This window comes from Plectrocnemia conspersa, unplaced genomic scaffold, assembly GCF_051122295.1.
Source record: "Plectrocnemia conspersa isolate PC_06_02 unplaced genomic scaffold, ASM5112229v1 ptg000011l, whole genome shotgun sequence".
In the NCBI taxonomy this organism is placed as follows: domain Eukaryota; kingdom Metazoa; phylum Arthropoda; class Insecta; order Trichoptera; family Polycentropodidae; genus Plectrocnemia; species Plectrocnemia conspersa.
The window spans coordinates 28,163,850-28,191,665 of NW_028277175.1; the positions used below are offsets into that span (position 1 = coordinate 28,163,850).

At 30.0% G+C, this 27,816-nt stretch overlaps 2 protein-coding genes across 6 annotated transcripts; one reads left to right on the forward strand and one right to left on the reverse strand.

Annotated features, from left to right (window-relative positions):
* Positions 1-524: 524 nt before the first annotated feature.
* Positions 525-25,268, forward strand: LOC148230171 (methyl-CpG-binding domain protein 4-like). 5 transcript variants are annotated; one of them, XR_015811333.1, is made up of 3 exons: positions 525-614; positions 23,700-24,432; positions 24,511-25,268. XR_015811333.1 is itself a non-coding variant. In XM_088197273.1 (3 exons), exon 3 carries the CDS (start codon positions 23,703-23,705, stop codon positions 24,336-24,338), a length of 636 nt encoding a protein of 211 aa, XP_088053399.1. In that variant the 5' UTR covers positions 538-614; positions 10,361-10,591; positions 23,700-23,702; the 3' UTR covers positions 24,339-25,268. The 5 variants fall into 5 exon arrangements, 4 of the variants coding, with proteins under 4 accessions (XP_088053398.1, XP_088053399.1, XP_088053401.1 ...); XM_088197273.1 differs by adding an exon at positions 10,361-10,591 and having other exon boundaries at positions 538-614; positions 23,700-25,268; XM_088197272.1 differs by having other exon boundaries at positions 23,700-25,268.
* On the reverse strand, positions 630-27,722 carry LOC148230172 (calcium release-activated calcium channel protein 1-like). The gene is made up of 6 exons (XM_088197271.1): positions 27,623-27,722; positions 3,747-4,166; positions 2,734-2,917; positions 1,215-1,469; positions 1,040-1,141; positions 630-974 (listed from the first exon to the last, which is right to left on the reverse strand). The coding sequence occupies exons 1-6, from the start codon at positions 27,659-27,661 to the stop codon at positions 826-828; spliced, it is 1,149 nt and encodes a 382-aa protein (XP_088053397.1). The 5' UTR covers positions 27,662-27,722; the 3' UTR covers positions 630-825.
* Between the last annotated feature and the right edge of the window lie 94 nt (positions 27,723-27,816).

Below are 27,816 nucleotides of genomic sequence, written 5' to 3' on the forward strand. Positions count from 1 at the left end.
ACGGTAAGGCACCAGTGGACTGGAATGCCAATCGTCGCGTGTCAGTGACCCGCCAGTCAACTTCCAGCTGCAATGCCATCAACTGGCAGCGTGTAAATCAGCCCTTAAGCTCCAATCACACGTCCTTCTGCAATGGCGGGCGCCGTTGGATCTCCCACCCGCTAACCCACGATCGCAATGCACGCCCGCCAATTGCTGCCACTCTTTGCATTGCGGATTAAGGGGTTTTACAAAATAAATAAAATTTATATTTTACTCTAGTTCTGCTTCAATTTTTAGATTTGGTTATTTTTTTTACTGTAAAATGTATTTCATCGTGTCTGTCATTCATATTTTACTTAAAGCATTAATAATAAATCTTTTTTTTTTATTACAAATCTGATCATCATGACTTGACAGGTTTTTTCAATTGGTCATAATTACTATAATTATTTAATTTTATTACGCTAAAAGAGATATTTTCTATTTATTTTAATTTTAAATGGAGTAACAATCATATTTTCAGCACGCAATTTAGTTACAATTTTAAATTGTATGGAACATCGCTAACAAAAACAAACATGGCGGCCTTCTGTCAAACCGTCTAACGTCTACCTTAAGAATAAGCATCACAAGTTAGTTTTTCAATATTTATTATTTGATTTTTAATATAAAATACATGAAACGCGTCTATGCAACAATTCATTTAATATTTACATGGTTTTCTACTAATAACATACATTTATTCAACAAAACATATCGATATTAAAATATCACAGATCACAATCGGCATGATACCAACACTGGAATTTTTAATACGACCCTCATCGAGTCAACTTGCTAATTTCACACCGGAGAATTGGCCGTGTTAGTGGCCGAGTCCAAGTTTCTCTTCATGCTTTCCAATTGTTCTATGTCTTCAGTAGACGACTCGTATTTGTGAACCACTAGAGAGTGATAGAAGTGTATCGCGAACGCGACGAATACGATCAATACTGCGAATCGATTTAAATATATTAATTATTTGCTTATATGGTGAATAAAATTGATAAAATGCTACCTGGAATCACAATGACAGTTGCAGCAGTGGCCGCTGCAAACGAATAGTCCCAAAATTTAACCCAACATAATATGGCGATCTCGACAAGGAATAAAAATAGACCTTCAGTAATGAAAATTATGTTAGCTTATTTTATTTAAATTGATTTATGGTGTTTTGTTAATTGATATGATACCTAAAACGGTGCTGAACGCCCACGCCAATTCGATGAATCCGCGCATTCTTTCATGCGGAGAATCGCGTAAGACGTCACCGACTGTCATTTTACTCGCCGCATCTATATTAGGCAGTAGATAAGTGGAAATCATCAGTGCAAAAATGTGCACAGCGACCAATACTGTTGTGCAAACAGCGAACATTACAAATAGCCATTCGGGTACGTTTGTCGGTTCGTTGATTTGCAGTTCTACCATTGCAATCATGGCGAAACCTAAAAGTAGAAATATTTTAATTAATAAAAGAAGATTATTATTCGAACTATACTAGTATTGTTTCTTAGTATATATCAAATAAATATAAATTATATGTGAATGTATCAAAAACTGAACTACGAAACGCAATTTTAATAGTATGTTATGGGAAATCTATAATCTCCCAAAAAGGGTCCACAGTTTTCATACAAATATACAATGTTTATTCTTCTTCATTGTTACAGATTCTTCATGGTCAGAAGCTTCAAATTCTTCTACTTGTTTCTGCCTTTAAACATTGAATAATGCATTTAATGTTGATTGCTTTTCTCCCTTTTAAAAGGAGCTCCTAAAACAGTGAAGTGCAGAAGTACTTCACTCTGCTAACTTTAGTTGTGTTAGAATGCCACTCCAGCACCATATTGCGAAGCATCTTCTAGTCTTGAAAAATCTCATTGATAATAGCAGATGCCAGTGAATATTTAGTATTGATTTTCTCTATTCTCCTCATAGCAGACATTTTTTCTATCACCCCAACCTAGTGTTTAACCAGCTCCTTCAGTTTTTTCCGTGGTCAGCTTCAATTCATAATCTTCTATTATTTTTTCACTTTCAAATCCTTCCAGAATATCATAAAAAATGTTTTTAACACATTACCGATGAGAAGCCAAATAATTGGCTTTAGTTGGAATAACGCATATGACAGTGTAAAGCCAATATTTTGGCTTTACACAATATTTTTTGAATATGTATTGTTAATTTTTTTTATCAACTTTATTTTAAATATTATGAATTCACGTGAACTCAAGTTTATACAAAAGTATATAGTTTCAGAAGAGCATGTTTACACACATGACGTTTAGAATCAATATGTCACTTTGCTACAAACATGTTAATTTGTTATCATTTCTTAAACCATATTTATATGCTGAAATGATTTAAAATCGGTTCATTTTTCAAAACAATTATTTAAATTTGTTCTGTAAAGTTAGTTTCATTCATTCAAACATACACATACATATGCTAACGAATCATTTTAGAACACTGTAAAGTGATTTTAACTTAATTTTAATGTATATGAATATATATATATATAAAAATATTGAATGTTCAATGTTTTCTTTTTGCGTTTTACTAAAAATTTCAATTTTAAATTTTACAATTTTTTACAATAGAACAACTTATTTACTCGTTTCGTCAGTTTCATACGTAACACATGAACACTAGATGTAGAACAGTCTAATGACAATCATTAGCAAATTATCACATTTTTGCATAAGTCACCTGAGAGCAGTTCTGAAGTTGTTGCCGTGGCTTTCAATTTAGCACGCGACATGTGCAATCTGCGCCATGTGAGAGTATCTGCTGGCTTTTCTGGTTCAGGTCCGCCACCGTCGTTCCTTCCGGAGCAGTGACACGAACATCTACAACTGTGAGACGAAGTGCCCGAACCAGCGGTACCATTCACCTGTATATTGACAAAAAACTCGGTCATTTTAAATATAAACACGTGAATTAAGGGATGAATTTAATGTAAGAGGTGTGGTAGGCGATGACTGAAAGATATGGGTTAGGGGGCTAATGATGGGGTATAATATGGCAACAGTCCATTTCAAGTCAATGACCGAGTCGTGTATTACGTGGTTTATATAATCACACAAGCAGTTATTTAAATATTTATTTTACTGCTCCTTTTCTTCAATGATCAACTAAATATTTCAATGTGTTGTATAAATTATGTTTTTAATAGTATGCATATAGTTACTGTAAGAAGATTTTAATGAATAGATTTGTTGTATTTTTTAAGAGTATCAACACAATTGAGTTTTTTTGAGCCATTGTTAAACTTAACTTAACATTACCACGGTAAAACTTAGTCAAGTAAAAGTACAGTTATTTATCTAAATTCAGACATGCAATTTATTTATAAAAAAGTAAATGGAGATACTAAAGTAGATGTAACCGCCATTGTATATATGATATTAAAGAAAGCTTAACGTTCTTGAGTCATCTGTCAAAAAATAAAAGAGGAACAGTATTCTAAAAATATAACAATAAAATAGTACACTTTAAAATGTGTCAATAGCTTCATATTTAGCGCTATAGAAAAAGATAGTGAGTTGCAGATCAGTATAAACCAGGACTTAACTGTTTCTTTCAAACGTAGAGTGTCTCCGTCTTCATCAAAATGGAAACATTGTGTAGAAGATTGGTCGGTAGACTAAAGTTTCAGAGATTTTACAGTAGGACAGGAAGAGGTAGAGAAGACAGAGGCACAATAAAATATATGTACGTGCCTTCAAATGATTCGCTGTTTCCCCGTTCCAATCATTTCTCAGTGGTAAGCAGTCTAGGCTGCTGGCGGGACTGTCTGCTTGGAATGTGTATTGTTGTTGTGGCCGTCTTCTCAGTCTGTTTGTATAAGCCGTTCCGTATAGAGTGTCGTACGGGTGTCCGGAGCGGGTGGTGTAGAACGGAATGGCTGGCACGTATGGGCTCGGGCTCGGAATGGACTGTTGTTGATGCATGCGAAGCATGCTGTTGGGTTGACGCCTCGGCGTCAGGAACATGTCCGATGTGTGGTGCCGCAGGAACGGCGGCCTCACGCTGCGCCCCGCTTGCGTGCCCTGCGACACTTTGTTTGTGTCCTCGTTATGGAGGCGGTCTTCGGGCGAGTTTTGCTTCGTTGGAGGAGGCAGCTCCTCCGGGTCGCACATCTAAAACATTACTGATTTTGAGACCGAACAACATATGATTAGTTTCGTTACGGTTTTTGCAATATGTAAAATTAATTTTTTATTAGCTTATTACAGAAAATTATTAATGTAACCTTCGATAGAAAAATGTTTTATAAATATATAGAAATGGTTATATTAATACTTTTGAATGCAAATCATTTAATTACACATAGGGATTGCAATAATACCGATATCACCGAGAGAAAAACAGTCAATACCGGTATTAATGATATTGACACTCTTATTATTATTTTAATTAATTGATTGAAAAAATATAAATAATGAGGACCGCTTGCATGATTTACCAAATTTATTGATTTGCCATATTTATTGATTATTTATAGTATTTTATTTTAATTATGGCACATTTAATATATCTTAATTATTTTCATTTTCGAAAGATTTATTTCTTATATACTTATTTATTTCTACTCGTGCTTAAAGTAACAGTAATTAAATTTTAGCAACTCACTAATTGCTAATACTTTACACCTATGTTTAGTAAAGTATATCCCGTGGAATTTTTTGGTAAAAATATGTCTGAATGAATGGAAATAAAAAGGTACAAATAGTAGAAAAAATGTTGTGTATGTAATACCTGCTTTTGTTTTCATTTCACCAGCCACCCCTATCATAAAAAGAGACCGACAGGCATTTCTCTGTTACATAACAGAATTACTATGAACTGCTATGTACCGTATTTCAAATGTATTCCTTTTATGTTGCCACGTCGCGCATTTCGTACAAAAGTATTGAATATGTGAAATTAACTTTTAAAAATTTGCGCCGAAATATCGGCCGGTGCGTTTTTGTATAGTGGAACGCTCGGTAACGAGCGTTTCCACTGCGACGGCATGTTTTTGACGTAGATTTTTGACTTCTGAGAAGGCATAATTGTTTTTTGCGCTCTCCTATTGGTCAAAATTCGGTTTATATGTGATTCATTTGATTCTCGCTTATTGTAAATTGTTATAAAAAGTCTTAGTGTGAAAGCTAGATAACCAAATGTTTCCACTGCGACGGAACGATTTTATTGCTTTTGACGTAGATTCTAAACACCCTCTTGAATTTGGTCAGAAAAATGCACGTCATTTAATGAAATCGAAATACTAAAAAAACGACCACCAACTGCCCAACTTTTGTCTCTATCCCTGCTAATATTTGGTTAAACCCTTTGGAGTCCTTTGTCCACACGTATTTGACATTTTATTTTTTACTGGCAGTCCATAACGTCTGGACACTTTTTCTCAAAAGATTGAAAACTAAATATTAAAATGAATAATATTATAAATAAAATAATTTAAGAAACTAAATAAATAAAACGTTTTTTAAATATTTCATTTATTATATAAATATCTATATATAATATAATTAAAGAATAAATTAATGAAACAATTCTTATATAATAATTTGTTATAATCTGATATGATTAATATTAGCACATTTCTTGATTAATATCAATTAATTCCATTTAACTATACAAATTTAATTTCAAGCTATAAATAAATAAATATTTTATATTTTTAAAATTAATATACATAATACTATTTATATTATAAATATATAAACTTCTACAGTAATTCTATTTTTTTTTATGTATTTCTTATAATATAGAAGGAATAGTTTTTAATATTAATATATTTAATGATCTTTAAATTATTTAAATAAATATATTCGTTCAAAATGGCTTGGACTTTGGGCAACACTCTTTAAAAAGCTTTGGACTACCAAGGGTTAATATTTATATTAAACACCAAAATTGTGTAGTGTCTTTATTGTATATATATATATAGAAATATAAAAATTATAGATCATAAACATTAAAATATTTTTCGTTGTATTTAGGTATTTTTTATTTATTTACGTTAGTAAGAAAACTCATTCTGCAGTTACAATTTAATACATTAAACTTACAAAACTTTTGGAAAAATATAATAAAATATATTTTGGTAGAATAGTTATTGAAAAATTTTAGTTTTTATATATATATGTCTTTCGTATGAGCATTGAAGGCAAATTTAACACATTTTTTGATGAATATAGAAAATTCATACTACTGTTAATTGTTCTCCGTTGATTTTATAATGGATATGATACTAGTAATTAAAATAACCACCATACCAATTCAGACGACTACACAACTCTAAGCTCACGATCGGACTGTCGTATAATTATTATTCAGCGGTTTACAACGCAATCGGCATTCGACAATTTTCTCCCAACACATGTCGTACGTCATCGTCTAAAAGAAATGTTTTCTCGTGTTATTGCGATTTTTTTATTAACGACCCTCAAATGGTACCGCCTTTTTGTTTATCTTGTAATTGAAAATAAGCCTTGAATTATCAACATGTGGCTCATGTTTGAACATAGGGATGAAACGTGTCGTTTCGGACATATTTAGACATTTAGACATATTTAGACAAAAACATGTTATACAAATTATAAATCGGAGCTCAAAGGTGTTTCGGCTGATTAATGTTGGTATTTGAAACAGTGACACTAATTACAGTAATAATTATATTTTCTTATCTGTGTATCAGAGAGTCTTTAGCGTGACGTTTTCTAGTTAAAAAATCGACCTTGTGTAATAATTAAAATGCAATTTTTATGTCATATGTCGCAAATCATTCTTAAGTCGTCTTGTTGTTGCTGTATGACACAATAATTATTGAGGAATTGGCTTTCTTTTGTCTAAGTAGCAGTTAGTTTTTAATCATGGATATTATTATAACAGTGGCTATCAAACATTTAGTTTTGGTTTCATATGAACCGTGTTTTTCAAATCTGGAAGATCATCACAGATTGGGTTTTCCTAGATTTTTTTAATCTCACGGATGAAAATCGTGATGAATAATTAATAAAATCGAGCTAGGTAATGCATAGTGATCAGAGTTTCCATTATTCGTATTTTCAACTATTTTAATATTGAATAAAAAATGGATATAGCGTTCCCCCATATAGCGAAGTTTCCTATAGCGTACTGTACTCCTTGACTTCTGTGACTGGCAACATTCCAGGGATATTCATCACAATACAGTGAGAAAATATTTATTTTTGTATGGTTATGGAAAAATTATGATCAAGTAAATCAATGTACATGTTTTTTAATGCATTATGTACACACTTTCAAGAGGGTTTAAACCATTTTATTTTTTTATAATAAAACTAATTATGTAATACATATCTATTACAAATCTAAAAAAGTATTAATGAATTATAAAATATTTTTATTAATTACTATTTTTCTTGGTGTTTGAGAAATATTTTTATATAAATTCGTCAAGTTCGTCCCTAATATTCTGAACGATTCAATTGCTCCGATTACTTTATATTTACAACGAACATAGAAATATTCCCTTCAGTATAGATCAAAACTGAAACTTTACTTCATAAAGGTGGTATATCATTATAATATTTTTCTATTTTATACTAATAATTTCCTCTCGAATTCTAATTATGTATAATAGATTATGTCGTTAGGACTTGGCCAATATTTATTTTAATTTCTTCACTGAAAATTACAATAAATTCGCAAATGCGATAACATACGTACTTTTTCATTGTATCGATGAAACGGACCATTTCCATTGACGTCATAAGGTATTGTGGTACTAATGCGTTTTCACTGGATTTGATAATACAAAAAGATAATAATAATACAGAATTTAATAACAACCCGAGAAATAATACTATAATGTACCTATGACTGTGGTGTGGTATTGTAGTTACAATTGACAATGTCGTTTGACTTTGGCGGTTAAATTTAAATAGATTTGCGTGCTTTACTGTAATTTTATGTACGAACGATAATCAAAACCGAAACTTTTCTAAGTATGTTACAAATAAAAAAATCCATCCGGTAAAGGTCGCAAGGATTAAGTAGATTTCTTTTTTTTTTTAAATATGTAATTTTAATTTTTATAATATTTTATTATCTATTATAAAACATTTTTGACCTCTTTCATTTTTTAATATAACATTTTTATATAAAAAAAATGTTTTTTATCTATTTATTATTTTCTATTTTATAAAAATTATAACATTATACATAACAAAAACAAGTATGAAGCACCATCTTGAGGAATTCCAGCTTTGGGTTCTGGAACGACTTCGAGAGTCACGATCGCGTCCTTTTACAATGTACGTTAGAGCTAAGACGTCTGCATTAACCTATGGGTATCGCCATCTAGCTGGCAATGTACATTTTGCATTTTTTTTAAAAAACCTAATGTTTTATTTTTTGCAATTTTTGTTGTGGACTTTTATGACACATTGGGGTAACCTGTGAATACATGATGGTGTATTTTAAATAAATATACAAGCTTTTCAGACAAATAAACTATTTTATCGTATTTTTTGATTACTTGATAGAGACATAATAATTGTCTATTTTATAAAATTGTCAGTATAAATACAAACATAATTATAGTCGCCTTCATTAGTCATTTTCATAAATCTAAATATGTGATTCCTTCTCTTTGATTTCAGTTCATCTTTGGCTTAATCTTTATAGCTTGAACAAACAGTATTTTTGACTAAAACCTTAGTTAACTATTGATCTAGGATAATATGTTATGCGGTCGAAAGGAAAAGTTTTTGACGGTTTGCCAAGTGTTTCGATATGCTCGATTGCTCTTGTATTGTATATTCTATTATATATTTATATACTTTAAATGTATATAAATATTATCTTTAACCCTTTGAGTAGTGAGTTAATTTATTTTGTTAGTATACACCTGGGAGTGAGTGAATTTTACAAATTTTCAATAATTATTTTAGTTTAAATAATTTTCTATTATTAAATTTCGTTAATTTATTTTACATATTTTTTATATATTATTCAGCTTTTGTAATTTTTATATATCAATTCAAAGGCTCTTAATTTTTTTATAAAATTAATATAATATACATATGTTTTGTTAATTTATTTCGTATCCTTTAATTTATTGGTTTTATTATCTATAAAAATCATTTAAAATAAATCAAATTAATGTTATATATGTTAATATATGTAAAACAGTGAAAGATCGACCGCCGTACATGTACGGCGATTCCGCTCAAATGATTAAAAAACAGCTAATTTAATTACATAACATAAATAAGCCTAATATATTCAAATATTTTTTTATTTTCCATTGAATTTAACTTATTTTATTAAAGTTGTGAAGCATAAGGATTTTATTTAATAAATATTTTAAAGCAACTTGGTTGCGTAGCGCAAATTTTTTTTATATATGCTGATATTTTGCTTGAAGATATTGTTTTATCGCATTTACAAAAAACGATAAAATAATACTTAAATAATCGATTGCTATATACTTAATGCAATTATCAATAGCAATTAATATTTGGTTTATGAATGATCGTTACATTATTCTTAAACTAATAGCTTTATGTGTCTTAGTTTTGCTGAAAATCAAAGGTTTTTCTTCAGCGAAACAATCAAAGAGCTTTTATGCGTCAATTAACGGTTTCCATCAAGTTGGACTTTACTTTAATTGATATCTTCGCCAAGCAGGTACAGCATACCTGAATAGTGATAATATTTATCTATTTATTATAAATTTCCTTGCAACATGGCAGTGTCACAATCAATAAGTACTAAGTAGTAGTGAGACACCTAACTGACAACAAAATATGTAAAGAGCGTCATATATTTTAATAATTATAAATTATTATTTTAGCTTAGAATAAATAGATTTTATTGCAAAAATCCTACCCATTACAACCATGTCAACACAATCAATAGTGAGATAGCAGACTGAAATTAGTCTGTAAATTAGTGACATGTTTTAATAATTATAAACTATTATTTTTGCCACTATGCATTACCTAGCTCGATTTTATTTTAATTATTAAATATTGAGATTAGGAAAATATAGGAAATTGACTGGAATTAAAATGATATAATTATCACTAATTCTAAACTCTCCAGATGCGATACAAAATTAAAATCATTAGGTTTTGTATACATATAATATACTATCAATGAACTAAAGTAGCTCATTAATAGATCATTTTCAATATCTATTATGTACGAACTAGATTGATCTTAATTTATCATTACGGTATACATCCGTGAGATTAGTAAAATTAAAAATTAAATTATATAATAATCAGTGACATATCATTTATCTATTATACTTATTATTTAAACCCATGATTTTTAGGTACTGTGCTGCTCATTAGAAAAAAACAAAGAGTCTGGTTCTACCCTGAATCATCAACATTGGTCAGAGAATCGTGGACTGTCTACCATTTCTCAAGAATATTCAAGCCAAACATTACCGTTTAATCTGAACTTGACAACAGAACTACTATTTTGCTTCGGAATTGGAATAGTTAGAGTTGAAAGAATCGACCGAGACAACCCTTAAAAGCCCTACATAGCTTCCGATCTGGTAAATAAATTTAATAAAATATTTATTATTTCACTCGCGACTACCTTCATTGCGTACTATTTGTAGCTGAATATTTTCTATATAAATTATTGTTCAATGTATTAAATATTTAATGTTAAGTCATAACTTTTATTTAAGTAAGGGTTTCCAACCATAATAGTAATCGAAAACGTATTGTAATATATGTATAACTAAATGTCCTAGAATCTAGGCCTGTCGGATTTTTTTTTTGTAATATTATTTTTTTATTTATTGCTTATTTTATTATTGAATTTTAGATGCTATAAGAAATCTAAAATATTTAACAGATAAATCATCAATGTCAGGCATCGCGTTTCGTACATTTTAAAATATTATTAAAATATAGTAATGTTTTTTAATAAAGTACTAAATCTGAGAGAAAAAAAAATTTAGTAGTTTAACTTTATGTTTTATTAAATCTTGAATAAAAGTTGGTATGTTTGTTAGAAATTATTAAAAAAATATACTTGACAGGTATTTATTTATTAAAATTAAAAAAAAAAGTTTAGTTTAGCTCTTCATTGTTTAATCACTGGAAGAGATTGTGGCTTTATTCTGCTTAAACTTAGTGTGTTCAGTTATGTGTGAAATGTTTTATTTGTTAAATTAATTCTAATTACATTTAACTATATTAATCGAAATATGATTATAAACAATGTTTTATGAATTAATTCATTACATTTATATAGAAAAAAAGTGTTATTAAATAGCACAATTATACTAAAAATAATAACGATCCATTACTATGTAAACTTATTTATTTAATGTTTTTAAAGTGTAATAAAAATAATTTTATTCACTATTATTTATAATATACAATAGATTTGCACTTACGATTCCACTGAAAAATCCGCACATTAGTCAATTATATAATTGTTTTTATTGAACTTTCTTATTAAAATTAGTCAGCTGGCTTTGCCAGCTCGTTAACTACTGAACGTTCGTCTGTAACGCACCTGTATTTATAATCTTTTAAGTTTTGTTTACATCTAAAATTTCCTTGAATGATCAACTACGTTTGTAACTCATTGAATAACTGTCGGAATTCTATGAAAACATAAGTGTTTTTTGTTTATTTTTATGTATCACTTGAGCAAATTTTTCTTGATTAATCTTAGAACAATACTAAAAAATGACAACATGATACACTATCAACTTCTGATCAGTTTTAGTAAATAAATGTTAATCTGTAAAACGGTGTAGATTTTATCGCTAGACAACATTCAATAAACATCTTTTAGTAATGACACATAATGTTTTGAAGAATGTCAAATGTTACGGTATCGTACTTGTAAATTTAAGTATTGCTTTAAAGGCAACTGTTTGCAATTTAAATATTAGTTCAAGCCAGATTTCAAGCTATTTTTAAAAAAAAAGCAAATATTTTTTATTACTTCTATTGTAACGGATCTAATCTGCAAAATTGATTTTTCCGCACAATAAATATTGGTACAAAGTCTGAAGCATGATTAGAATCGCATTGAAACATCTACATATTGCTAACCAACCGGTAATTAATAATGGATTTATCCCTCATGATGATCCCTCAGGCTCATTTGAGGTTCGAAAATAGATACAAATTTAATGGAACTATGTCCAGTGAATAGATTATATATCAATTCCAGGTTGCATTGACAAATTTATGTTGTGTGATTGTGTGAGCGTACCTTTTGCTAGTATTCCAGGTATAAAATATAAAGGTAAAATAGTATTGTCATGTTGTTGTCTGACTAAGGTCATTTATATTCCCTTCACGTCACAAAAAAACAGAAGCCATCACTTTACCAGTGAACGACGCCATCATTTATTTTTTAAGGCAGTTGTTTCGACTGTTGCTTTGGTTTAGGCTGATAGTTAGTATCAAGTCATAAAACGGCTCAAACCCTTCATTGAATACATTTATTATTTTTCTAGCTCAATGTTCAATATATATTTAATCGTTTCACAAAAGATGTCACGCGTGATCATCGCGTGCTTTTTAATTTCTGCCTTGTGATTGGTCGATGGCCTGGGGGATCGTTACCGGTACGTGTAAGTACATTGGGCAGTTTTGCTTTGCTCTTTTGGAGGTACTTATGTTTTATTTATTATAAGCATTACCTTGCTATAAGTGTTCTTTCTTAACTTTATTTATCTATGTTCTCATGAATTTTGCGTGCATTTGTTTTTGTCCCCTGACTCTTTAGCATAGTTCTCGAACCTTAATTCGCAATAATAATCTTTAATGCTTCCCGTCCATTTATTTATTATAAATTTTGCGTTGTAATATGACAGACGTTAGCCTAATGCGTTACAACGGAATAGACACACATGAATTAAATATCACTAAGATTTGTATGGAATTCGAACCCAGTTCTTCCCGATTTTATCACTGGTTTACGTGTTATATTTGATCACATCTTGATGTAAAACTTTTTAGAGGCATTAATAACAGTTCACATAACCTAACAAAATATAATTCTAGGCCCAGTGCTGCCATCTATGTCATTTGTAATTTATAACATATTTCCGTTTTATATAAAAGTTTGAGAAACACTAGTTTGACATCAACGACAAGCAATGATGTCACCTTGTGTTTTTTTGAATGTCGATAATGGTGACATCATACAAATGCATATGATTTATAAGTGTGATAAAAAATGTACGCCAAATTGAGCTCATATTTTTTCTCGCGTTAGCATGTTTTATAATGGATTTACTAAACACGTAGTTTGTGTTTGAATCAAGTATTGCCGACGCATTTTGTCACGCTCTGCAATTTATTTATTTAAAAAATGTTAAAATATAGAATTTGCATTAAATTTATCAACCTTACTCATTTTCAAGACACGCGTGTGGTGCACCGAATCTTTTTATCATTATTTGATGATCGCCCAAAAACGGTCACCCGTAAGTTGTACATTTTAACTAGAAGGGTGGTACAGGAGTTAAACAGTAAGACGATAGATGTATGTTTGGCTTCCGTTACCACTCGTCTAAAATAAAGTATTGTTATATGGATTTATGCAGAGGTCACTCGCTCAAATATGGGCAATGACAATAAACACTGCTTAGTCATTTTTAGCCGATAATATGACGAATGACTGTTATCGATTAGAGCTAAATGTTGCGTATCATACGGTCCGTCAGGACACTTATAATATCATGTGCATAGAAATGATCAAGGCAAAAAATAAACTATACCAAATAGTGCGTTCCACAATTGTTTTACGGACTAGATTAAGTGTGTTATATTTGATCAGAACTTTGAAGGAGATAGTATCAATATTAAAGAACAAATAAATTATTTTTGATCAATTCACTGTGATTGTCAATGTGCATGTCTCTAAACATATTCAAAGGTCACTCTTTGTAAGAAATCATGAATCTGTTTATAGCTATTTTGAGTTCATTTACGCATATGTGCATATTTACTAATTTTCGCGTACGCTCAATTTGCTAAGAGATTTTTAAAGCAAACATAATGGTGCTTATATAATATAAATAGCACAATCAAACTTCCGAGAAAATCTCTAAAGATTGTAAGTCTTTGACAATCATAAAGGCATTGTTAAGATAAGTGTACAATTCGCGGAAGTATGAATGGATTTGAAATGTAGGCAAGCTATTTTTCTTCTTAAATATAATGTCTTTAAACCGTTAAATATTTTCGTTTACTTTTTTCAATTACAAAGGCGTTAAAATAAATTCGTGGAAAGCATCAATTGGTTCGAAACATAGGGAGCTTATTTTTTTATTAGACTTATTAAACGATATATTTTTAAAGGCCAATAAAACATCTATAGCTCATTAAAGCATTTATGTTGATACTTATGTCAAAGTGTTTATTCACGTGTGTCGTGATTTTATCAAGAGATTGTGCTACTATGTATTTTTTATTATTAAGTTATGAAGTTAAGGGTTAGACTATTCATTATTAGATATAACTATTTAAAATATTTTGTAATTTTAGATGGACCAGGATGGAAGTAAAGTGGGAAGCGGCTGCTTTTTTGGTCGGTACTCGGCGTAGCTTTACTTGGTGCGAGTTCGACTAAACTCTCATGTATTTAAATTCAGAAGCGAAGTAGTAGAAAAATCTTGTTCTGATGTGTTCTGCTAAAAGTTGCAAATGGAAGTGTCTTGAGTACGCTGTATTCGCGCTTATATGCTCTTTGAGAGATGGCCAATATGATGCTTTGGGTCAGAAACATACTATATTATTGTCTGTTACTTTTACAATAATATAATTTAAACAGCTGGAGATTTGGCAGCGCTGTCACTGAATACTTGCGTTTAGAGTACCTGTCAGATACATTATACCGACTTTGTCGGCATTTGTTAATGAACCTTTTGGCAAAGTGCAATATTTTGTGCTTCTAATTCACCAAATTATATAGCATGTAACTATTAAATTACTATTTTTCGGTTTCTTTGTTAAAATGAAACACCGTGAGAAATCCCTTAACGGATTAAGTCACAAAGTACGCGCCATTAAGCAGAAAAAAATAAACTATAAGCCGTCATAGGAAAAGATAACACGTGCATTATGGTTTATCCTCAAAACAACCATTTCTGACCTGCCTTAGCGGCCAATGGCAATTTAAACATTATTTCTGATTTAAATATGAACCAGCTAGTGCTAAATATAGGATGATAATTATTTAGTAAATAAATAGTTCCTTATAATTACTAGTGAAAAAATAATATAAAAACTGTACGAAAATAGATGTTGATCTTTCAACGGTTAGAATATAGACTGATCTACTTATAACAATTGATTATAATCTCTACATCTAATGAAGACAATACAGCAACGTTGATTGATTTATGGTGTTTAGAAAAACACATTATAACTTCTGCTGTATTTTTCAATAAATTTATAGGGACTCATTAATATGGATTGATTGTTATATACTTCCTGATAAGTCTCCTTCGGAAAATTTACAGAAACCTCATCTATATACATATATTCTAAACATACTTCGATGGAGATAAAGTACTCTAATTGCGAATCTAGTATTTGGTTATGTTGCTAGACTTGATCGTCTTATTCTTATTTTAGTCTTGAAGACATTGCCAAAACTTGAGACGCGAGATCTTGGTGCAAAGACCTTTTGCTATTGGCAATCGATCCGCTTCTCGCAAACCACGTGTTCAGAATATGTATATATGTCCAATTAAGTGTTGTAAAAAAATATACAGTTGATACAATATCTTCAGACGCGCCTATTTTGGCAGATCCTCGAGTTTTGGCAGAAGAGGGCTCAAAACCGGATCCGGCGACGGTGACTAATACAGCCTAGGGGTCATCATGTTTGTGGAAGAAGAAGATTTGATTCGAATCGATGGAAATTTTTCTTGAGTGGACTGAAGTGGTAGAAGAACTTGTAGCAACTCATCGACGATTTACGAAAAACTTTTAAATATCAGTTAAGTATAGCTAAAATAATATTCTAAAACATTTCACATATCTTAAAGCAATAATTATGAATTGAAATTATATATAAAAACTAAAGCTAATACAAAAAGAAACCTGATTTTGAACCCAATATGAATCTTAGTGTTTCTTAATTTCTATAGTGTATTGCAATCGATCATCACAGATTAAGTTTTTCTAGATTTTCCTAGTTTAACTGATGAATAATTAAAAATAAAATCTAGCTAGGTTGTAAATAGCTTATAGTTAATGAAATATCTATCACTGATTTACAGTCAGATGTTTCAGTACTTACTTAGTTGTAACCTATTTGTCTAAACCTTTGAGATTTACAATAAATAAACTTTTTTTTAATCTAAACCATCATCCGGTCACAGTACTTTTTTAAAAATGCCTCAAAAATATCTGTCACGGACTCACCCTTTCTTATGCAGTTGTTGTAAAACAATTAAAAAAGTTGTACAAATTTAATTTTCAACAAAAATATGCTATAATCTAATTATCTTGAGAAATTTGCTGATGTTTAAAATAAGAATTCACAAAATACAAATTTCCGAATAAACTCGGGCATGACCGGTAAGCTTCATAAGATTCTCATATCGTCTGGACGAAGTACCGTTACACGAAAGAGCATGCTTTATCTCTTTCTTCGTTGCATACGACACCACTCCCACTTTTATTTCTAGAGGATCGGCGTCAGTTCTGGATTTTTAAACGAATAAATTTGATTAACCTACAATACCACTAACTTCATTCCATAATTTTACTACTTATGTATCTGATTTTTTTTAATTTTGTGCAGAATTTTAACGATATTTTAAATAAATATAATTATTATAGTCATTATTAAATGTATTCTTACTACTTTTGTTTCCAAAACCAATAAAATATTTATATTTATTATAAGAAAAGAGCATTATTATATAATCAAAATAAAATGGTAAATATTTCTTTAGAAGTGCAGGGTAACACCCCCACGGAGTATGGCTGAGAGGCAAGTAGTAGTGGATTCTAATTAGAATGTAACGGTAAACCGTCAAGCTCGATAGGGAATCTTATGATGCGACCGGTAAATATTAACCAAATTAATCAGCCTAGTAATTCAGATATGACACGTTATTTACCCGATCAATTATTGTAAAAAAAAACATCTAAGATGCACGTAAAACGTACTTGGCGATTCAATGTTACAACCAGTATAGCCCAAATTTTACAGTCCAAATAGAATGGCTGTTTTTCTTCGGATTTTAGTGTTGTTCCCCAACACATCTATGTTCAGGAGAACAGTTTAGCGTGAGCTCCACTGGTAGCGAGTGTAAGACTGAATTCCTCTGTTCTCAAGTTAGAATGAAAGTAATTTTTTTGAGGCGGCGCGGCGTTCCGGCTTTTATAATGTCAAAGAAAATGTAAAATATCAATAATTTTTTTTCCTTCGCGCTTTAAGACCTCTTCACGTGGTGACAGATAAACGCTATTGTGTACCGCCGCTCGTCGTCGTCGCCGTCATCAAACAACAAGGATTATTATTATTTAAAATTATTATTTTTTTAATTTATTAAACAAAGCGATGCATTTCATGGTCAGAACCAATAACACCAACGCTATGCACACAAATATATTGTTCGTTTACACAATAAATTATATTAAAATGATAATGGACGTTAAACTGTGCGATATTTGCACAACTGACTTTTGTAATACTTTTGAACCGATCAACGATCTATCACTCTATTAAAGTAAATCATTATCCAAAACTAGACAACGAGTTTATGATCATTTTACAATCTAAATATAAAAAACATTTTTTTTACCATCTGTATATGAACATATTGTTAGGTCACGCAAACTAGTGGTCATTTATGTTCCAATTACCACTGGGCAATTATCGGCTCGTCTACAATTTGCTCTATCCTATCCGTTGTCGATCATGGCGATGAACCGTTGATTAGAATACGATAATTAGATACTGCGATCGATTAATTAAAAGGTTATGACGTTTGAATGTGTGTGACGTCACACAGAAGGTCTGTGTTTAAAAAAAAGTTAAACCCAAAAGTAACCTTTGACGATGCTATGACTCATGTGCAATAATGCAATAAAGATGATAATGATAATATAAATCGGTCGAATCAGAACAAAATATCATATACATATGTATAATATACAAAAAACGATAGCTGTTAATTTCAAGGTTTTTTTTATAATGTCAAGATTCACATGTGTCTATGTATATAATTATATATATGCATTAAAAAGTCTTAGTTTAATAAACTTAATATTTTCATTTAAAATTTTAAAATATAATGCAAATAATATGTGTATTGTAAATTAATTTAGTTTTGTCAATACAGTGTTTCCCAAAAAATTGTATTAAGAATATTACATTTGATTTTTTATAATTATTTATTACAGTTCAGTTCGTTGTAGAGCTCGGCGAATGAATCACTTAATGTTATCAATGTATATTTTTAATTGACAAAAAATGGGGTCATTAAGGTCTCTTCGTATCAAAATCTCAATATATAAACGAGTAGTAATTTCTTTGCTATTTTTTTCCTTAACCAAAGAACCCGGATTATGGAAATTCCTAAATGTATGGTGCATAAGATCATGGCGTATAAATTAACTGATGATTGAGCTTTTAAACAGAACTCGATTTAATAAAACATGACAGTGTTTTATTAATGCATACAAGTAGTTATTGTATGTATTTTTTACCCAATAAAAATATAGTTTATCTATAATAAGTAATTTATTAAAAAAATATATAATTCTGCTTATATTTTTGTCGATTATGAAGCGTAAAAAAATATTGTTATATTTTATAAAATCAGACGTTATATATGGTCTATTAATATAAAATTCAATTATTTCGTTATTCGTGTCAGGAGTGTTTATTTTTGCTTTTAAGATAAAGTTTGTTGATATTTTTGTGCAATGATTGAGATCGTATGATGTATGTTATACTTCAAGTTTTTTCCGTAAATGCGTCCCCGAAGCGCGTTCAATTCTGGACTCCGGACGTTGAGCTGAACCAAAGTATGCGAAGAGAGAAGCGGCGGCTTCTGCGTTCTTTAATGGTTTTGACTTTTTTTTCTTCTTGAGAATTTTTTAAAAATATGCCAAAAATAAAACATATGAATAACAAACGATAAACGGCATTAAAAAAATGTTTTGTTTGTTTTCTACACATTTTCATTATCGATAAAGTATGCGCTTCATCTATACATTATAGCAGAACGTGATTTGTTATAAAAATCTCGGTCGTTCACAATGCTTATCAGATAATTGGTCTCTTTTTTATATGTGTATATATTTTATATAAACAATGTTCGATCGTCAATCATGTTCAAGCTACCTGGTGCATTATCCGCACGAGGATGAACAACGATGATCACAATTGCCGACTGATGGCTAATGACCACGAAGGTGTCTTTAGTTATAATGAGCGTGATTATTGTTGGAAAAATGAGTCTTGTTATATTCATTTAATTTGTGAACGAATAAAGACATGGGTAATACAAAGGTGGTCGAAATATCGAGAATCGCTCATCAAAGGTAATTAGAAAATCATTTTAACCATTCAATATAAAAATGCGGTTTTTTATTTTAATTAAATTTCTATTATATAACGTTTTCTATGATTTTTTTTGTATAGTCGCTATTTTTAATTTGGTCGGTAGATCCAGCTGGCTAACGAGCTTAATCAAGATATTTATGTAAACTCTAGTTTTATGAAAATTCTATTAAAAGTACGGCAGTTATCCTTGTCACAAAAATCGTTATGTCTCACATACATATGCACTATGAAATATGATTAATAGCGTACTCCGTAAGGTCTAGACTGGTAATCCAGAGTTCAAGGATTCAAGCTTTGGCAGCAGACTCGAATTTTTATTTATAAAAATATGCGCTATTATTAGAAACTGACTGATATATATTATTTATGAATTAATATAATAATTTCTTATATAATAATAATTTATTAATACACATAATAATTTATTATTAATTATATAGTTGACACCTACATATATTCCAGGCTTTCAGTTTGATGGTTAATACTTACACGGGCTTACGCCTGCCATATTACAACGGTAAGTTAAAATAAAAATAAATTAAAAAAAATATATTTTTATTTTTTAATTAATTTTTTTATTAATAATAATTAATAAAAAAATGTTTCTGACAATCGAAAAATAAGAAAAGAGGGAATATTTCGAAGTAATAAAAGGTACGATTCATGTGAGATTCCTAGAACAAAAAAGAGATCTAGAAAAATTGATTTTTTAGCTAAAAACCCTAAATTTAGAACCTGTTTTAAAGAACTATGTAAAAAAATAAAATATTTTACATCTTTTTTTTAGCATTTTTGTTAGATTTTGACCTCAAAATCCTGAATTTGGGTCCTTTTTAAGAATAAAAAAAAAACAAAAAAATACAGACGCCCAAATTTTCAGCCTTTTTAATAATTTTTTCAGCCTAAAACCCTTAAATTGAAGCCTGTTTTATAAAAAAAATCAACAACAAAAAAACTCGTAAATTTGTTTTTTTTTAAAGAAAAAAAACAAAAAAATACAGATGCACAAACTTTTTTGCCTTTTTGATAAAATTTTCAGCTTAAAACCCTTAAATTGAAGCCTGTTTTATAAAAAAATCAAATGCATTAACTTTCAACCGTTTTAAATATATGTTTGAGCTTTAAACTCTGAATTGTGAAAAAAAGTCTACAATTTTTTAGCTTTTTAGAAAGATCAGAGCTTGTTTTAAAGAAAATTTAAAGTAAAATATTTTATAAACAAAAAAATCACAAACTTTCACCTTTTTTGATAACTCTAAATTTAGGGCCTGTTGTGAATAAAAATCGAAAAAAAAACAACAAAATTTGCAAGTTTGTGTCTCGATTCCCGGAAATTTGAAAAACCCGAGACTTTAATATGTACATAAAGTAGGAATTCTGTGAAGAGACAACCGGAGATTCCCGGCTTTTTACCGTTTCGTGTCTCTGTGAAAAATAAGCCTAGACTCGAAACTTTCTGATCTTCTACTGCAAAACTTGTCTGAAATAACACAAGTTAGAAATATTCTAAAATTGAAGAAAGAATAAATAAGGAGCCATTGGTTTAATACATTTTTTGAGCGTAGCACGGCGCTACGCTAAAAAAACACCAGTTGTTACTCACCACTGCGTTTCCCATGCTGTACAAACCAAAACCTAAACTAAATAAATTAACTATAATATCATTATTATATTTATTGAGGTGAGGTTTGGGTTTGAACAGAAAATATACGTTTCGCAACTGTCAAATTTGAGCGTGGCGCCGTGCTAACTAACAAGTGCGATTTTTAATTTGTACAAATTTTTATTTCATAACATTTTATTTTCTCAAAAATATCACTTTATAACTGTACACTATCGGCGTACTAGTAAAATAAAAATAATATTGTTATATCAATTCGTAATACAGAGATTAAATATGATTTAAATGTGTACATAATCTAATTGTAATTTGTATCAAGGCTTCCTCTTAATTGCACTTTAACTATAAACACATATTAACAAACGTATGCAGCACGAAAGACCAGTGTAAGTCGGTGACTCAAACTTAAAAGATTTGGATTCGAAACTCATATATAAACTAGTACTTTTTAATTTCAACACAGATCAAATTTTCCTAGATTTGTCTAATCTCATGAATAAATATCGTGATAAACAATATAAACAAATCGTCTTTCGTATTAATTATAAGCTGTAATCGTAGTTTAAAATTAATAAAAATATATGTCACTGATTTCAGTCTGGTGTCTCTACTTACTTAGTAGTAGTAGTAGTAGTAGTGTGCTTACCTTGTTGTAACGCTTTGGGGTATTATTGAAATAGTATCCATTAGTGAAACTAAAAGTTTCTTTATAATCTAAAACATATTTTTAGATTATAAAAAAAGATAATACAATGTATGTACTCTTACTACTACCATAATTATTATAATTAATTTTATAACTGTTCGCTCGATTTCTGCCAATTAAAAAACTACCAATAAGCTACTTGATCATATTCATTATATAGATTGACATAATTGTGATTGTCATTCGTTTCCGGCTATCATTTAATTATCACATAACCGCTATTTAATTTTCAGTGATTAGCTAATGCGTCACTATTGTATCAATTAACTAGTAAAAAACGTTCATGGTTCACATTCCACTGATCCTAACTTTTTAGAAGTATTTATTTATATACATATGCAGAGCTAAATATTTACCACATTGCATCAAATCAATACTATCTGACATATGGTTAGAAATGGTCCTTATTTTCGCATCAGGTACTTCAAATAATGCTTAGGAACGCAAGCGCTAGTAATTGAGTGGCACACTTCTTTAAAAATATTCGGATTTTTTATATTCCCAGCAGCTTGAATATGTGCTTTCCTAAGTACACTCCTCGACGCGACTCGAGCAAATCATATCTTAGTATACCTTACAAGTATTTTGTTTGGAACGTTTTCTTTAAAAGTAAGTCGGTTGCAATATGTGGCAACTAGGCCAAAGGAGCACGCTCAAGGATGCTGCGCACTAGCTGATTATACAAAGCACACAGTGCCCTCGAGCTTCTCAATTGATGCCCATATCCAAACATATTACAGGATTTATTTAATATGTTTTATATATGCCGATGGATTCTATAGTCCTCTTTAAATATGACACCCAAATCAGTTACCACTTCTGTGCGATGAAGCACATTGTTATCTATTTTATAACCAAGATTAAGTGGTATTCTTGTTCTAGAATAGGTATTGGAATGACATTTTTTGATGCTAAATATTAGATTAATTAATAAAAGAAAAATTATTGGGTCGAGATTAGATCATTGAGGAATTCCTGATGTGGCAATGTATTTATCAAAAGCCTTTTCAAAATCAGTGTAGATGGTTTGCCTGCATCGAAATTTTTGTCACAAAATTGGAAACATAGATCAGATTCGATCTCGATACATGAAAACCATGCTGTAATTCGATATGATTTGATAATTACTTATTAATAATAAATTCTAATACGTGGGTCGGCTTATAATTCTCTATTATTCACGAGAATTTGTTCCATTCTCAACATTTGCAGCATTTCACGAAGACGTAAGAAAAACACTAAAAAAATAGTTTTATATCATATAATAATTTTTGTGTACGTAGTACGTACTCTCCGTTGATCTCTCAACTAGTACTATGATATGTGTAAGTATTACAATAACAACAAAATAGTAACATATGATTACGCGCGACTATATATGGCTCTTTAAAGTTAATGATAAAAAATAAAGATAAAAATAACCTTAATTTATCTTAGATGAATACTGTTTATGAAGTTCTAAAAGATAACAATAACTATTATTTTTATCGAAAATAAGTGTTTGAACATGTTTTATCAGTCATTAAGAAAATCTTGAAGTTCATTTTCACAATAGTGTATCTATTTTTCTAACGCAAAGACTGAAATATTCAAATTACGGTTGAGAACCAGTGGTATGTGTAATTTAAAAAAAAGTATATGAGTAGCATAATTTGCATAAAGGTCAGCAAAGGGCCTCATTCAGTACAATCATATTTTTTCATTGATCCAACCTTCTGCCTTAATTTTCTACACTTAATAATAAACATTTTTATTTTTCAGATAATGGAGCACGAAGAAGATAGTGAAAGGCCTTCAAACCAAGGAGAGACAGAAGAGTGTGTTAGCACGTTTTTTAGCGAACTAAAGTGCGATGAAGATGATATTATTGAAAAGATTCCAATCGTTCCTTTCTTCAACATCACTCCAAGAAGTATGCCAGATTCTCCGCACAATGTCATAGAAGAAGAGTTCAGAGAAAACCCATGGGTCATGCTCGTGGCTACCATTTTCTTAACAAAAACCACAGCTAAAGTATCCAGACCTGTGATGAAAAAGTTCTTCGCAGATTTTCCTACACCTCATGCTGTATTGAACGTCGATCCTTGCCAGATTGAGCCTTATTTTGAGACCTTGGGACTGAAAAAGAGGGCTCACATGATTTGGAGGATGAGTTATGAGTTCATCTCGGCTAGATGGAAAAGAGCTAGTGATTTGTGTGGAGTTGGAAAGTATGGTGAAGACGCTTATAGACTATTTTGTTTGGGACACACAGACGTAGAACCCACCGACAGATATCTGAGGCTGTATTTAGATTGGTTGAGGTCTCAGACTGATCATTTAAAAGAGTGGGGATCTGCGGACAGTGAGAATTTTTCGGAAGATCCCACTAGACAATATTATGCCATTACTTTGAAGTGATACTTTTTAAATTAAATATGATATGGTTGTAAACCACATGTAATCGAATAGTCGATACATAGCATTGGTTTCTCATATATGCACATACCACAATGTACGCATTGATAAATTGTTTTTGTTTATCGTTTTTCAACCTTATAACTTCAATTAATATTTAATCTTATTGTTTAAGGACATATTCAAGAAATTGTATTGTAGTTATCGCGTTGGAAGCGATAATTGAATGCACAAACGCCATTTTAGCAGTATTGCACGTGAAATTTTTCTTCATGGCAATAATAGAATGCATACTGTATCGTACATAATAGAGTAAGCCTATTTGCTCAAGTTCATTGTTGGACATATAATAACCATATTGTTATTCATAAAAATTGAAATAAACGTGGCAATGAATTATGGCAAAAGATAAAGTGTATTGTCGAGTTTTTGAAAAGAAGTTTAAATACACATTCCTTTCTGTATAATATATATTTATGTACGTACATATGTATACTAAAAATTTGTTACTAATGTTTTGTATTCATGTTATATTTTTTATATGTATTTTATTACCATATCAATTGAGATGCTTTAAACGTGGGTTATGTTAAAATTATCCATTTTAATATTTGGTAAAAGTGTTACAAATTAGAAGAATTATTATATGCATAAGTTTAGTGCTATATTTTTTTTATTAATATACATATATTCAATATTTTTAATCATTTTAAATAATTAAATTCAAACGCATGGAAGAAAAAATCCTATCAAAAATGTTGACAGTTTATTTCGAAACGTTAAGTTAAACGATATATTGCTCTGTTGGTTATTTGTTTTTGATTTTTAGATATCAAGAAAGCCTTGAACGGAAGTAAAAATGAAGCTGCATTTAGAATTCAAGGCAATATAAACTGTATTGTATTAAAATTAAAATAAAAATATAATCAGAAATATATGACTATTAAATTATTACGAAAGATCCTTATTTATAATAATAAGAATTCGGTCATCATGTTGTGACAGATTTTCCCAATATGCAATGTGACATTTATATAAAATAGTTTTTTAACACATACTCATGCAGTTTAAACATGCACTATTACACTATTAATTGTTCCGGTTCCTTATAGCTATCGTGACAAATTTTTAATCTGTACAGTAAACTCGTTGAGAAGTTTGGTGGTTTATTTACAAGGATCGTTCTCGAGCATCGACGTCCCGTCTAGAGCGCTACAGCCCGCAGCTGAATATTTTTGATTTTTTAATATGCATAAGATATTCTCTATGAGCTGTATTACCTCATTATTAGAGAATAATCAATACCAAATATGTACGACCTAGCTCGATTTTAATTAATCACCATGATATTCACCGTGAGATTAGTAAAATCTAGGTAAACCTAATCTGTGATATTCGATTGGAATTATAATTATATAATAATCACTAATTCCAAACTCCCAGACATGATAGAAAAGCTAAAAACACTAAATATTCTAGTATCGACGGATTGTCAACACCACCCCTCAGCAACTTTATAAAGTACTATATTTAATAATGCAATGAATTTTATCGCTGTGCGGTAAGTTACGATCCGTACTCTTTTGTAAAGATAACCTAATAATTTCCCCTAAATTTTGACTAAAAACTAAGAGTCAGAGATGTTATTTGGAAGAAATGGCAAGGGCGGGCATTCCCCCCCCCCCCTCCGCTTGAATTTTACTATAAAAATGCATGTCATTTAAAGAAATATGATGAATCATAATGAACTTTTTAGCGAAGTTTCGCCCACCCCCTGAAATAAGCTGAAAATACGACCCTGATTCGAAACCAAAAATTCTCGGGTAATCTCTCAAAGAAAATCTAAAAAAACAGTCCCGTATCTATCCCAAAAATATTTTTTTAATAAGTAAATTTAGTAAAATCATTTCAGAATACATTTTCACCAGTGAAAATATAATTTATCTGGCAGGTGCTAGTAAAATTATATGATTTTAACTTTTCCATACGTAGTAATATATACATTTACATACGATGTATAGATTTTACAGTAAATTTATATTTTTCAGTGGAGTTATATTTTCACTAGTGAGATTCAAATACATTTTCATCAGTAGATATATTTCTATTAGCGGAAATATGATTTAATTAATAGGCGCTAGTGATATTATATGCTGCTCTAAAATGTCTATGAAACTCAATTTGATAGTTGCGAAACACACATTTTCAGAATTAAGAGTTTTAGAACTTTCATTAGGTCAAATCCAAAATTCAAACTAAAGCAATTTATCTCTCAGAGGAAAATAGGCGGAAGAAGTACAGAAGTAGGTACAGAGGTGTTGGAATCAACAACATATAATCGAAAGACCTTATGACTAAATAAAAGATTTAAAATTATATATGTTTCAGCAAATGTTAAAGCAATAAAGATATCGATAAAATAAAAGATTAATACAAACATTTAAAGATAAATAATAATAAGTTAAATTTGATAACCGTTTTCTGTTATTATTACCGCGTAAATGACATTAAATGGTTTTGAAAGAATATGATGATATTCAATTAAAAATGTAGTGTATGACAACCTCCCCCTACCTCCAAGAAAATATATAATAAGAGACATCTTAGTCGAAAATAAGTTATAAATTGCATTCCTCAAAATTGGCTACAATATTTAATACCAGAAAATTAAAAACATGTTTAGGTCTTCTTTTTATTGGAGCCAAATAAATTTAGGCTGTACTAATAATAAAAAGTAATAAATGTATGTGTTAGTACAATGTTGCTTTGTAGGTTTGACAGCAATATCGTATTCTAAGTAAGAAAAACATAATAATAATCATTTGAGGTTATGTTATGTATGCCCTTCAAAAATGAAAATAACTTTGGTAAAAAAATTATTATGTGTAATATTTTATTACCATATCAATTAAGTCGTTTAAAACAATGTCAGTACTATTTTTTGGTAAAATCTTAATACATATAAAAAAGAGAGTTTAGATTTAAATGTTTTTATTATATTGTATTAATATTTGATGTATATAGTATGTATGTACATGTAAATTGATATAATTGCATGTTTGCTACATATTTAATGTTTTAAAATTATCACTAAAAAACTTTTATGCGGTAAATTTTGACATATTTTTTAATTTTAATCTGTTCAACGAACAATACTTCGATTCTCAACATCTATTGTCGATTTGGCGCATGTTTAAACTTAACTTTTTATAAAACAACATTGGCGAATATTTCATCCATTTTCTTAGTCGCGAATAAATGTTCGTAAATATAAAATTGAATCATACGTTAACAGGGTGGAAGAGTTCGACGTCTATCGGAGTCATAGACGAGCTCTGAGCGCGCACAGCCAACCTCAATACCGACCCACTGTCGACTGGCGAACTCCGACTCAAATAAAGCGCTTCGCGTGAAGCTGCGCATGCGCACTATTGCGCCAATCACTACGCGACAAACTTTCAGCAGTGCCAACAAAGCCGCG

What these genes read in the sequence shown, in the direction of transcription:
- LOC148230172 (XM_088197271.1), bottom strand. Translation starts at nt 27,661, where the DNA reads ATGACTCCGATAGACGTCGAACTCTTCCACCCTGTTAAC. An exon ending in AACTCTTCCACCCTGTTAAC is followed by an intron (nt 4,167 to 27,622) that starts GTATGATTCAAT and finishes GTAATGTTTTAG; the next exon opens with ATGTGCGACCCGGAGGAGCT. An exon ending in GGCGTTCAGCACCGTTTTAG is followed by an intron (nt 1,142 to 1,214) that starts GTATCATATCAA and finishes TCATTACTGAAG; the next exon opens with GTCTATTTTTATTCCTTGTC.
- LOC148230171 (XM_088197272.1), top strand. Translation starts at nt 23,703, where the DNA reads ATGGAGCACGAAGAAGATAGTGAAAGGCCTTCAAACCAAGGAGAGACA.